The sequence below is a fragment of the Gossypium hirsutum genome, chromosome A11 (assembly GCF_007990345.1).
Source record: "Gossypium hirsutum isolate 1008001.06 chromosome A11, Gossypium_hirsutum_v2.1, whole genome shotgun sequence".
Lineage (NCBI taxonomy): Eukaryota > Viridiplantae > Streptophyta > Magnoliopsida > Malvales > Malvaceae > Gossypium > Gossypium hirsutum.
The window spans coordinates 17,015,981-17,029,236 of record NC_053434.1 but is presented as its reverse complement, the minus strand read 5'-3'; the positions used below and the strand labels follow the sequence as shown (position 1 = coordinate 17,029,236).

Below are 13,256 nucleotides of genomic sequence, written 5' to 3'. Positions count from 1 at the left end.
TCTGCTGCCCGCTTAGTGATCACTAATGGAATAAGCTATGTAATGAAGGCTCGAACAACAAAGATTGGGTGAATTGGTTATTAGAAACCTTCAATCTAATGCTTGGTTGTCTAGGCCTTCGCTACCTAGTCTTTACCTTTTTTCTTTCCTTCGGGAATTATGGATTTCAGGAAACAATATTGTTTTCTATTCTACCCCGATCAACACCAATGTTATCTAGCACTACCTCAAGAATGTAGGTGTCTGACATGCACTCACCACTAAGGCAAAGAAGTGCACCATGCTAACAATGGTGGAACTACGATGACAAGTTTCGAATAGAGGATGAGCCAAACCAAATTCAAATGGCTCAGCCATAACAAATCCGAAGAAAGTGAGTGTTGGGTACTCATTCAAGATGAGAATGGTAGGTAGGTCATAGGATCTTATTAACACCATTGACTTAGAATAGTTGCTAAGTCTATAAGATACGAAATATACAAGTAACAAAGTATGAGCAGAAGTGACTGTAAAAGTAGACACTTCTACAAAAAATACGACAAACACAATATAAATAGGGAATAACAAAGTTTATTTATCCAATTTGATTTCCTATATTTGTTGAGCCTAGTTCATGAGAAAAATCTATTACCCTTGAATCAAATACAACCGGTGAAGTACATCACTCTTATATCTCAAACATTAGATCTTTCACCTCTAAATTTTTACCTTGAGAACTTAGTATGTAAAACTATAACCCAAAGGTTTGACAATAACAAATGCACTTTCACTAATAATTCTCGAGTCTTAGTACATCAACCTATACAAGTCTCTAAATTATATAAGGTTTTTTTATGAGACTTACTAACATAACGAAAATCAATCACAATCGCTTCTAAACAACAATTAAAATAGCTAAATACAATATAATATTAACAACTAAGGTGAAGTAGATTGTTGACAGAAAAGTTTTTAAAATTTTAATCCGGTTGATATAAATGATCCAATTTCTAAATCAATTTCTAAAAATGAATTAATATTCATTGATGGGCTTAATTTATTCTATAATCTTAGTTTACCCCAAAAATACGATTTAATAAATTTTAAATATTCCAAATATGGCAAGTTGGTGTTTTATTCCAATGGTGAAGGAAGTGGACACTTTCCTTAACATATTTCAACAAACACATTCCAAATGCAAATAGTTTAAAAGCAGAGCTATGGGGGCTCAAAAAGGGTATAGAGCTAGCAGAGATACTTGATTTGCAAAAACTTAGTTGTAATAAGCTTGATTCATAATGCTCTAAATATAAGAAGTTGCTATCAACTCTAGTTTCCGATTGCGGGATTCTCATATAAAGATTGGAAGGCAAGCATATTTTGAGAGAGAATAATAGGTGTTTCAGATTTACTGTATGAGCAAGAACTGTTGTTGATTTGTACTCATCCCCTCTTTTGATTGCTGATATGATTGAGAATATTTTGTGGCAAGTGTTAATTTCTAATTTAATTCGATCCTGTTTTCACGCTAAAAATACACACATTCAACCTGGTTCAAATTAAAAAGGAAAGGAAAAAATCCATGAAAAAAATCACTTTTCGCCTAAATTGGAAACATATCTTATTATTTGCCTAAAAAACCAATAATAGTCTATGTAAAACGGTATTAAAGTAAATGTAAAAGGGAATTTTAGTGTTTATAACATAGAAAGAAGGAAAGGGGGCAATAGAGGAATCATAGGTGATTAAAAAGTACACAAATACAAGCATATACGTTCCTCTTCTAATATCTACAGATTACAAAGACTTTTGCCTTTGGATTTGGCCCTTTGCTTCTTTGATTATTTCCATTTCCCTTGTTTACGCAATCAGCAGCAGCTCCGCCACCCTTCCATAAAAATGGAGCCTTTTTTCCACTAAAAAATTAGCATAAATGCAGAAAAAAAAGGTGGTGGTAGATGCATGACTCATGAGAGCCACTACCAACTTCTCATAAACAAAACACTCCTCTTTTCTTTCTCCCTTCACTCTTCTCTTCAAGCACCATCTTCCTTTCGTCCCTTCACAACAACACAGTTTATATATATCCATATATTCTTTTCACCAGATTTTAGTGTCAACTTTACAAAACCTGTCTTTTTCTCTCGGTTTCTACGCTGACTCCATCATCACCTTGTTTATTCTTTTATTTTTTTTCTCTGTCTCAGGTACCAAACAAATGATAAAAACAATGCCTCGTCTTTTTTTGTTGTTTATCTTCTTGTAATGGGTGGCTTTTGCGTTTCCTGGTCATGGGGTTATCGCCATTTTTCGCTTTGAAGGGTTTAAAGGCTTTGGGTTTGTTTGTGGGTTTCTTTCTTCTCTTTGATTTTTGTGTATTTTGGGGTTTGGGTTCTGTGTTATAGTTGTTTTTTCTTTTCACCGCATTTGCTTCCATGAGAGGTGGTAGGTTGATGGGTTGACTTATTTGGGAGAGATAATTGGGATCCTTTTTAGGCAAAGTCATTGGGCGGCTTTGTTAGTTTCACATGATTAAAGTTTTGGCTTTACTTTATGCAAATTATGATGAATTAATTAATTAATTAATTTATACATAAAAAGCTTATTGTCACCTGGCCCCCTTATCCGGAGCCTGGTTAACTTTTAGAAGTGAAAACAATTTCCCCTGAAGTGAGAAAGGACTAGATTTTAGTTCGTACATAGTGAGCTTAGATTTTAGTTTCTGTGTGGCATAATTGAACTGAGACGTACGTAATGACGAGGGAAAGGCTGGTATTCAGCCATCGGAATTCTTTGTCCGGAGTACAGTATTTGTATTAACTTATAGCTTTAATGGCCTTCAGTTTATGTGTTGACCTTCTATCCTTTTGCTCTACGATATGTGATATCTTTGTTTACTTATGATGCTGTTTCCTATCTCTGTCGGCCATCTTGTTCATTTTGCTATATATGATGCTTGTCTTTTTCAAATTGTTTATTCTACTGATACACGCCCATCTTTTGTAATCTTACAAGCAGACATAGGGATAAATGCAAAGGGCTACCAATTAAACCATTGTTTTCTGGTTAAAGCATTTCCCGACATGGTGAGCTTACGCAGACGCAAGCTCCTGGGACTCTGCTCTGGTAAACTTTGGTTGTGGTGTACTTTAAATTGCAAATTAATTGCTTCTATTGATTGCAATGAGTAGGGAAATTCACCACATATGTCCTTCAATTATTTTCTTTTATATTTTCTACGTAAGTTTGTTTGATTAAATTACGAGTTAGATAGAATGTAAATAAGCAGGTTCTATGTTATGCTTGAACAATGCCACTCACTGAATTTGATGACCTTTTGCAGGGAGGAGTTCCTTTTTTACTCCATTTCCTAGAGCTTTTGATAATGGAAATATACCTGAAAATTCTAGTCATAATGCGAAATCAGTCAGTCTGCATCCCTTGCCCTCAGATTTCATCAATCACGTGCATGGGGTAAGAATGCTTTGTTAGCAAGCTACCGGATACAGTATTAAATGGTCTAACGGTTTTAATTTGACATCTTGGTTGTGTTGATATGAATCGGTTTTGTATCACTATTCTTTTACCTTTTTTGTATCTACTTGTCAGCTTGCAAAGATTAATTTTATCTTTTCCCCTTGGTTCATGGATGCTTGCCTTAGTAATTTCTCACTATCTTATGTCAAACTATTGGCCAATTTTACATATTTATCAGTGTCCGCTATTTTAAATGACAAGCATGCATGGTACACACAAGGGTGGGCTTGGGGGGTGTGAGGTTTAGTACATGTTCATGAAGAGGGGAATAAAAAAGAGTATTACCATTGTGGATCTTCCACCATAGTTCATATCTCACCTCTTAAATCTCTGCTAATCTTAAATCGGTGTTGTAACTTAGTTTTTTCCATAATTATATATTTACTGGTGTGTTTTTCACAATATAATAATTCTAGAAGTGAGTCATTTCATCCACCTTTGTCCACAAAAAAGGGAAAAAAGAAAGATCATGGTTAGTTTGAAAGAACTATTCCCCCTTTATAGTGGATCCTCTCTATTTCATATTCTATGAAAGATTTGTAACATGCAATAATGCAAACATGATATAGTGTCTCCTTAGTTGATAATTACTGGCAGAGATTGCATTCTATCTTCATCAGTGTTTTGCTAACTGTATTTTCATGGTACCCAGTCAACTGCATACTTTCATGTGGTTGGTGAATTTTCATGGTTGGTGTAGTAGTTATAGTTGAATGAATATCCACCATCTGTTGGAGGCATGTATAGTTTATAAGAAGTGATTCAGAAGGTGGATCAGTGTAATTATGAATCATTGAATAGAAAGAATTATTTTTTTCACTCATAATTTACAGAACATGTTAAGCTTCCAATCTAAAACCTAACGGTAAAAGATGGATGCCTGAACTTGAACATAATGACTAGAGGAAATACAAGATTTAATAGATGTAGGATAACACTGCTTACTAGAACAGATGCAATAGGGAATGATAATATATTTTATTTTGTGGCTTCCAAGTATATGATCCTAAGGATTCCTCGGTTCCTTGCCAATATGGAGAATAGTTGATGCTTGGTAAGCCGTTGCATTCTAAGGCACCCTTTCTTTTTAAAAATTTGTTCAGTATATTGCGGTTCCTTTTGAGCTAGAATCACAGGGTAAATAGTGTCAATTAAAATGCTCATTAAGCGCATCCATATTTGGTTTACTAGTCCATTGTACTCTTGATTCAGAGTTGCTTTCACTTGTAAGGTATAAAAGCCGTCTGCATTTCCAAATCTGTTGTATTGTTTGTGTAAACCCTTCTCTGTTCTGAATTTTTAGTTCATATTATTGTGCTATTTTTAAGTTATTTTAACTCACGGCCATCCAATTGGAAGTTCTTTATAAATATGTTAAATGATTAAGGTTCTTAATGTCGTGATAGACAAATCATTATTACTATTTTTATTATTTTGGAAGTAGAATTAACACTTGCATGTACCTCTTTGATGCTGCTTCTCAGAAAAGCATTGCTAAGGTCGACTTTGCATCACCAAATGTTTCTGGCTCTGGTTCATCAAAAGAGCATCATAGTCAACCTTTTCCAGGTTTGTATCTTAAGAAACCTGTTCCAAATGTTTGTTAATATCAATAAAGCTGGAAAACTTGTTACTTGTTTATAGTTTTGTGTTGGTCTTTCTTTCTTTCTTTGAAACTGTACGTGTATTAAGATGATATTAATAGGTTTCCAGCTTATCAAATTCTATTTGCATCTGATCAGAAAGAATACATCAGCTGGCTGTTCATGCCCTTTTGGGATTAATGGAACCTGAGTATTTGGAAATTCTAGCTTATACTCACTAATGGGTTTATGTTATGGTTGTCTATTCAGACTTAAATGGCCTTATTTGCATTTATGATGGTGGAGTCTAGATTAAAATGACACCTCTGTTCTCTTCTATACTGTTCTTGCCTTGTTGAGGGGTCACTACAGATTCTTGCAGATGGCACCATTGCGATGGAATGGATTGGCACCCTTGACTAATGGGACCAGTGTCAAGGGAGAAAATAGTCCCTCATCTACCAGTCAAAGTTAGGATTCTGACCTTATAAAGAAAGGCCACCATTCCCCTATCAATGTGCCTTTCCTCGGAGGACAAAACTGTGAGGGCGAACCCTCAGACCCGCAGAACAGGCAATGACTCATGGCGGGAGCATTTCCAACAATCCTTGCATCAATATACCTCTCACTAGTTGGTTCATGTATCCCAAATTTGGGGCTATCCTATAAGTTTATCTCTGTGCAAAATAAGAAAAATAAAAAATATTGCACAATTGGTTCATTAAAGTTCAATAGTTTTGCCATCATCAGTTGAAGCATGGCACTGCTGCCTAGAGAATCAACAATGTGAAGTTATGAAAATGATCTGATCCGCTGATATTTAATGTGGAAAACCGAGTCTGTTTTCTCTTTTGAATCCTGTTTTTGTTTATTCTCCTCTCGGGGCTATCTTAGAGTACTGCTTGTGATGAATGCCATGCTTGACATGAATATGGAAGCAATTTGAGGAAGAGATGGTTTTTATCACTTTTTGTATCTTAAAAATAAAGAGGAAAATGTTATATCTCTGAACTGAGTTCATGCCATGGTGCTTCCAGATAAAACATATCATTACTCATTGGCATCAAAATCAGATACCTGGAGCCAATTTAGTTCCTACATTTTTGTATGATGTCCATGAACAATGTTATTATATGTAGGGCAACCAATCAAACACAGAAAGCGACACAGGAGGAAGCATCTTCAAAACCAAGAACAATGTCTGATGAGGGGTGTATACTTCAAAAATATGAAATGGCAGGCAGCAATAAAAGTTGACAAGAAACAGATTCACTTAGGAACAGTGGGTTCGCAAGAAGAAGCTGCCCGTTTATATGACAGGTAATAAGCTGGCTTTTATCTTGCTTGTAATGATTGCTACTACAATTTTTAGAATCTCTTATCACTATTTGTAATGCAAATTCTACTGTTTTGGATTAAGGTTGATTCAATAGTTCAATAGAACTGCAAAAAATCTTTAAGCTGAGCCTGATAAGAACATTGATTTGCTATAAAGAACAAGTCCTGTTCATTAAAGTTGTTGCTCATTTTATTAAGAAATTTCTTTGAAAGTCTTCACGTATATTGGTGATATATACAACAAAAGTGATATTCATATGCAAATTACAAAAGAATAGCAGATGGTAAGCGTGAAAAAGTTATGAAGGTATATGTGATTCCTAGCCTCCTGAAATAAAGGGATGGTAAAGAGCTGCATTTTTCCGGCAGTTTTATATCTCAATTATTCCCCTTATATTCATCGGTTTTATTTTCTATTATGTCGACTACTATAAGTAAAAAAAAGCTGGACTCTATCATTTCTTTATGTGCTAAGATGTATTTCTAGATCGACCCTTTTTTTGGTAATGCAACTTACTGAGTATATATTTTGATGGATAGACTAATGGATTTTGAAACTCATTGGTAGATTTTTTTTATCTGTAGAGCTGCATTCATGTGTGGAAGGGAGCCGAACATTGACCTTCCCGAGGAGGAAAAGCAAGAGCTTAGGAAATTCAAGTGGGACGAGTTTTTGGCATATACTCGACGTTCAATTACCAATAAAAGTAAACCCTTTTCTTTAAGGTTCTATCCTTATTATCCAAACTGTTAACATTTAAATATTCAATGGGTTTATTTTCAACAATGATTACAGAATACAAGCGAAGGCTCGAGGTTGAAGCACAGAAGAGGCCTGTGTCCACAACAGCGAACGATGAGTGGGACACCAAACAAGTTGTCAAGAATAGCTTCTCAGCTTCAGAAGATATGGGACCAGACTCTTCAGCCTCATGAAAAACAAAGGTGTTTAGAGTGAGGCCGAATAATCTGGTTCGAATAATTAAATTCTAGTTGCGGGGTCTCCATTTTTTGTGTGTAGGAAGGGCCCCTACTGGAGCCAGCCAAGTAATGATATTTTGATCTCGTTATCTTCTGGTAATAATATATAATCTACAGTGTTTTAAGTTTGAATTCAAATAATTACTAGTAAATATTAGTTGCATCTTCACCTGATCACGATTCCCGGTTGTTAGACAGATGGAAGGCATTGCAAATATGAAGCTATATAGTGCCTAATTTGTTCAGAGGTCATGGTTGCTGTCAAAGTGTAGTGCAAAATTGCAGAATGGTTAGGCTCCAAGAAGCATTAATCCTTGTTTAGTTTAGTTTAAGCCCATGTCTATGGTTTCATCAGCCATTAATGGGGAGGTTCATGCTCAGGTGGCTATCACCTAGGATTATTAGTGCGACTCTTATGAGTCAAAGCACCGAAATACGTAATTGTGGTGGGGACATGAGAAAAAAGAAATAAAATTTAATTTTTGCAGCTAAAATATGCAATCTCAAGGACTGGAAATAAGGAATACATATAGGCCTTCTGGTGAATAAAGGCTCTAATTAACTGTGGCAGTTCCTTAATAATCAATCCATCCAACTCTTGCAATCGATTAACTGTGGAAGAGATGTTTGCATTGCTGCTGGTTTAGAGTTTCAAATTGGAAATGGCAAGCATTATGTTTATTAATGAAAATCAAAACAGACATTCTGAACATAAGCAGCAGTCTTCTGTTCAACCAACAATCAAATATTAGTACAATCCCATGAGATAATCGATGAACACAACCAAAGTCAAAACGATGTCATGTTAGAAATAAGAACTTATGAAGCTCGCTCGGCTCAACACAATAGAGAATATACAAATAAAGCGAACCAGCCTCATTGAACGCAGCATATAGGGAGGGCAGATGTCGTTAGGGCCAAACCCTAGTACAATCTACTATAGTCGTGATATTTCGAGTGATATCCTCACTCTTTAGAGCTATAACATTGTCCTCTGCACTGGGTAGCTTTCTATAGCCTCCTCGATCACGAGTTTTTGAGACAACAGTCAAGTAAATTAACTGGAAACTCAAATCACATGCAGGACAACACATTGGTTATTCTTAATCCATCAAATAACACACTGTTGTAGGTTTGGAGCACTTGCGATAATCTACAATGTTTCCCCCTTCTTCCATCACAGACCTTTCCCAATTCAACACATTAGAATCAAATGATTGCTTGCCTGCTGCTGCTAAAGAAATTATTTAATGGACACTTACATTATTATCGTCTAAAAAAAAGCAAAACCCAGGCCATTAATTGAAGACTAGAAACTAAAACAAAGATCGCTAATAAACAATACAACAAATTACAAGCTTAAAGACTAGAAACTAAACATTAATGACAACGCAACAAACAGATCCCATTAATTAACACAAAAGAGACGCTGAATCAAAGTAACACCACACAAACAACTTCGAGACCCAGTCCAATTTACTCATGCACCAACTTTTCAAGGAATATATATATACACACACGTACACACATGGTTAGAGAGTAATGGAAGCAGTGGAGTTACGAGGTCTTCGTTGATGATGATGTGGCAGTGGAGTTGGACGTCCCAGCCGTTGTGCAAGTTTTCTCCTTTACCAAATCCCCAATGCTTTTTGCCTGTCACCAAAATGTTTGGCCTCTTCCTCTTCTTACTGTCTGGAGCCATACATAAACCTTCTTCTTCCTCAATAGAAAGATCAACCGAAAATAACCTCAGAACAGGACACTCTCAATAAATAGGCGCCGACCCCTTTATCTCACAGGCAACCAAATCACGTTTTGTGATAGGTCAGGGACAATGAGCAGAGGAGAAACAGGAAATCCAAGGTCACACTGAAGCAAAAGCCCACGGTGCCTTGCAGAAGTTCTAAAGCCATGCCATGACCGAACCTTCCACGGCAACCACCACCCTGTCGCAGGATAAGATAGAAAAGCCACAAAACGAGCTTCATCAAGCCTCTCTGCAAGAGGAAGGCAGAGAATCGTCCAACATTACCACCACTAAAGCCACCCTTAAAACCACTGAACCACCAAATTATAACGAGAGAGCCCTACGTTTCTGAAGAAAAACGAAAAGAGAAGGAAAGAGGAAAAGGGTGATCCACTACCCTTTCTTGATCGTTAATAATAAAGTCAACAAAGACAATTCAGCTTAACCCAAGCCCGTCTGTTGCTGGAACAAGGTCACAGTAAGACTAGAACTTATTCGGGATCACTCTTTTAAGATTAATTAGTAAACCATTTATAATAATACTATCATGTTAAATATAACAGTTGACATTTCCAGCACATTTAGTGAAAATATTCTAATTATATATAATCACCTTAAAGAATGTTCTTAGAATACCAGTCAGCAAAATCTTAATAACAAATTTTAGTAACAATGAAGCTCAGCCAGCCTGAACAAGTAAATCAAAAAGATTGTCCACTAAAACATAGTTTTAGAACTGCACATGTCAGAAATTCCAAAAACTAGCTCCACTGACACCACCAGATGAATTGACCTTTTTTTTTTATCTTTGCAAGGGCAGTTTGTATTATCCCTGAAATAAAATAACAATCACCATTAGAACACACTCCTTAAAGGCTAAAGAAAAGTATCAAGATGGGGAAAAAAAACCATCGTCAACGCAAACAAAATGCTTTAGAAGAAAAATAGCAGAGTAGCATATCAGACATCGATTTCAACAAAACCCGCACCCATGAAAAAAAAAAGGCATCGAAGCACATGAGGTAGATATGCACATCTTCCACAATGTATAATTCAATTTCACAACCTTTCTTCCTATTTTCTTTGGCAAATGAAAATTTAACCTAAAAAAGGATAATAGAATAGTAAACGCACGTTACTAGTTGAGCATGAAATTTTTATTCAACTGGCCGATGGCAGGAAGACCCTAATTAGTTCCTTCACTGTGACTCTTTTCCTGCAAGTTGGGCATTTTGCCTGTGTAGTTATTGCAGCTTTAATGCATGCCTTGCAGAAAATATGCCCACATCTTGTTGACATCTCCTCTGTTAATGGACCCATGCAAATTGGACAATTGAAGGTTGGTTCCTTTGGAGGTGGCTGTGGCTTTGTGATTTCCTCAACCTGCTAATATAATGGTTTGCAAGTGTAAACATTAAGAAATTTAATGAAATCGAGTGATGCACCCATAAGAACCCAAGAGCGTGTAAAAAAATAAAGAGATGTCCAGACTCCAGTCACAATGTATTGGATATGATGACCAGCAAATATGTACAGTTTTCCTCCAAAATACTTTACATATTTTGAACAAAGCGCTGAGAGATAGAGTTCTTACAATTGACTGTGGCGAGATTTCCAAATTAATAATGCTTGAGCTCGGAGGAAGTCTTCTGTGCATATTCTGATTGTTATTACTTGACCTCGCTGACCAGCCTGGAAGGGCAGAAATGTGAGCTACAACAATTAAAAACACAGAGTAATATAAGGTTTTAACTTCAAAAAATAAATGAAGTAGATAAAGAAACAAAAGTCTATGAATTGGTTGACCTATGGAATCACACAAGTAAAACATAAGATTGGATTAGCTACAAAACTGAAAAGCAATAATGTCTACCTCAGTAAATCCCACTCACAGGCCACAAACACCGAATAAGGGTAAACAGCTTGATTAAAAACCAGAGAATTGTATATAAATTAACAAAATCTCTTTTATTTTATTAATCACAGACCCTATAAGAGTTGGTTGCCCAATGCTCACTAATTCTTTATATACAGTAAAAGCAGGAAACTGATAAAATACAGACAGCAAATAGCAAAGTAAAATTACTAATAGTATCTCCTCTTTTATTTCCATTTTACTACAATTATCTGAGTTAGATAAAGAAGTGTTTTTATTCATCAGCTTCTTTTAATCAATTGCAAGGGACATAATATATCACCTGCATTTTCACATCGATTATGCCATGTTAAGTTAAGTGGAGTGTGACTGATGTGTTTCTAACTTGTCTTATTTCAAACATGAAAAAGGAATTGCAATTCCTTATGTCCAAAAATTATGGGGGTGAGCTAAATTTTCTCTAGGACCCTAAACCAACAAGAACAATGAAGCACCTAAATCAAGACAGGAATTGAAACCCACAGGACATCAACCTTAACATTCAGATGTTGATGGCATGAATTTACAAAGGTAGTAAATCAAAATGCAACACGAGTATGACAGTGCACATAATACTGATGTAAACAGAAATTCTAAAACCCCAATTCCTCATAAGTTAACTACCTGAATCAACATCAACCACAGTCCTTCCACGGCTCCTCCTAGAATTGTTCTGAGCCTGATATATAATCCAGGTAAATTAATAACAATCAGCATGATGCCAATTATCCATAAAAACAGATTTCATGTAAATTTAAGGTGAAAACACAACATAACAAAACAAGAGAAGCATACCTCTGCAAAAGCTCTAGCAGAAGATTCAATTACATCATCATCAATAGCCTCAACATCAATGGTTGCAGGTGGACCAGACTGTACAGATTGATTCGTTTGATCCTCATACCCAGCCTGTTGAGATGTACCCTCCTGCTCCCTGATTTCACTGGGTGGAGCATTCAGATCAAGCACTGCCTTTCTCCTTCGATATCCCCTAAGAGAAGGCCCCCTTATCTCAAGAGTGCTCATGCTCTGCTTATGATTTCTCAATGTACCATCCAAGGACTGCAGTCTCAATAAACCTAAAAGAGGCTAAAAACACATCAGTAAATTTACGATAAATACTTCTCATGTTTTCACTAAAAGCAAACAATTACTTGATTTCTGTGCTTAAGAAAAACAATTAAACTGACAACTGATAGTCTAATATACTTGCTAATTACATTTACGCACTAGAGTTCAATCTGAAAAGCAACACCTCCAAAGCAAACAAACCTCGTGATTTAGAACTTGAAAACAAAAAAAAATCCAGAATCCATTCTTTGAAATTTTTTGATATGGGATGAGTAACTAAAATAATACTTTTAACATAAAAAATAAAATCTTTCTAACAAAGAGTCCAACTAGCAACAAATTGATCAACATATTCCAGTTCAGGTTTGTATATTAAGTTTTCTAGTAAAAACATAAAATCATTGTTATAAAAAGGACGTAAACTTAATAAAAAATTCAAACTTGAACCACTACACCAACACATCGAATCGGAAAAAAAAAACAGATTAATAAGTGAGAGTATATGAAATCAAATACCATACCAAGAAGCACAGACGAAATCGAATCGAGAAATAAAAAATTCTACCAAAAAGGAATTGGAAAAATCTTTTGGATCAAAGTAAGCAAAAGGAAGAATCGAGGTGATTTATTGCCTCTAGGGTTTTTAAACAAGGGAAAATTTTTCCAATTGGAAAGAAGCTGCGCGGTCGGTGTGAGACTCCACGTGGCAATATCTCTTCATTTTCCTGGACCCGGGTACGTATTCGCTTACATATGCAGCGCTCGCTCTCACAAGTCTTTTGCTAACCGCGTTCGCTTGGCTATCCTTTTTGACTGAAAGTTTTGTTTTTATTTGGGAATAATTCAGTTACACGCTGTAATATTAAAATTGTAATTTTTTTATACCATTAATATTTTAATAATTCAAGTCTCATATTTTGGGTTCAATTAATATATATTGTACATATCAAGTTTAATGTAAATTAAAATATTTTATTTATTTATTTTATAATAGAAATATTCGATCGATTTAAAAATTTACATGTATAATAAGTATAATTATATCAATAAATTATGGAACCACTTTAATTTCACACTAGTACAAATAGATCTTTCTTTTATATAT

The 13,256-nt window shown here is 35.4% G+C and overlaps 2 protein-coding genes across 13 annotated transcripts; one reads left to right on the top strand and one right to left on the bottom strand.

The window, feature by feature from the left end:
* Positions 1–1,691: 1,691 nt before the first annotated feature.
* On the top strand, positions 1,692–9,861 carry LOC107924479 (ethylene-responsive transcription factor-like protein At4g13040). Of its 5 annotated transcripts, none has more exons than XR_005904895.1 (8): positions 1,692–2,186; positions 2,998–3,105; positions 3,323–3,453; positions 5,001–5,085; positions 6,239–6,419; positions 7,023–7,144; positions 7,234–7,514; positions 7,617–9,861. XR_005904895.1 is itself a non-coding variant. In XM_016854944.2 (7 exons), the coding sequence occupies exons 2-7, from the start codon at positions 3,063–3,065 to the stop codon at positions 7,371–7,373; spliced, it is 702 nt and encodes a 233-aa protein (XP_016710433.1). In that variant the 5' UTR covers positions 1,692–2,186; positions 2,998–3,062; the 3' UTR covers positions 7,374–7,586. The 5 variants fall into 5 exon arrangements, 3 of the variants coding, with proteins under 3 accessions (XP_016710433.1, XP_040937165.1, XP_040937164.1); XR_005904896.1 differs by having other exon boundaries at positions 7,613–9,861; XM_016854944.2 differs by lacking the exon at positions 7,617–9,861 and having other exon boundaries at positions 7,234–7,586.
* On the bottom strand, positions 8,803–12,953 carry LOC107924480 (E3 ubiquitin-protein ligase RNF4). 8 transcript variants are annotated; one of them, XM_016854949.2, is made up of 6 exons: positions 12,673–12,953; positions 11,876–12,159; positions 11,705–11,759; positions 10,760–10,878; positions 10,300–10,551; positions 8,803–9,997 (listed from the first exon to the last, which is right to left on the bottom strand). In XM_016854949.2, exons 2-5 carry the CDS (start codon positions 12,104–12,106, stop codon positions 10,327–10,329), a joined length of 630 nt encoding a protein of 209 aa, XP_016710438.1. In that variant the 5' UTR covers positions 12,107–12,159; positions 12,673–12,953; the 3' UTR covers positions 8,803–9,997; positions 10,300–10,326. The 8 variants fall into 8 exon arrangements, with proteins under 8 accessions (XP_016710438.1, XP_016710441.1, XP_040937169.1 ...); XM_016854952.2 differs by having other exon boundaries at positions 10,760–10,857; XM_041081235.1 differs by having other exon boundaries at positions 10,760–10,857; positions 11,876–12,169; positions 12,673–12,899.
* Positions 12,954–13,256: the final 303 nt, after the last annotated feature.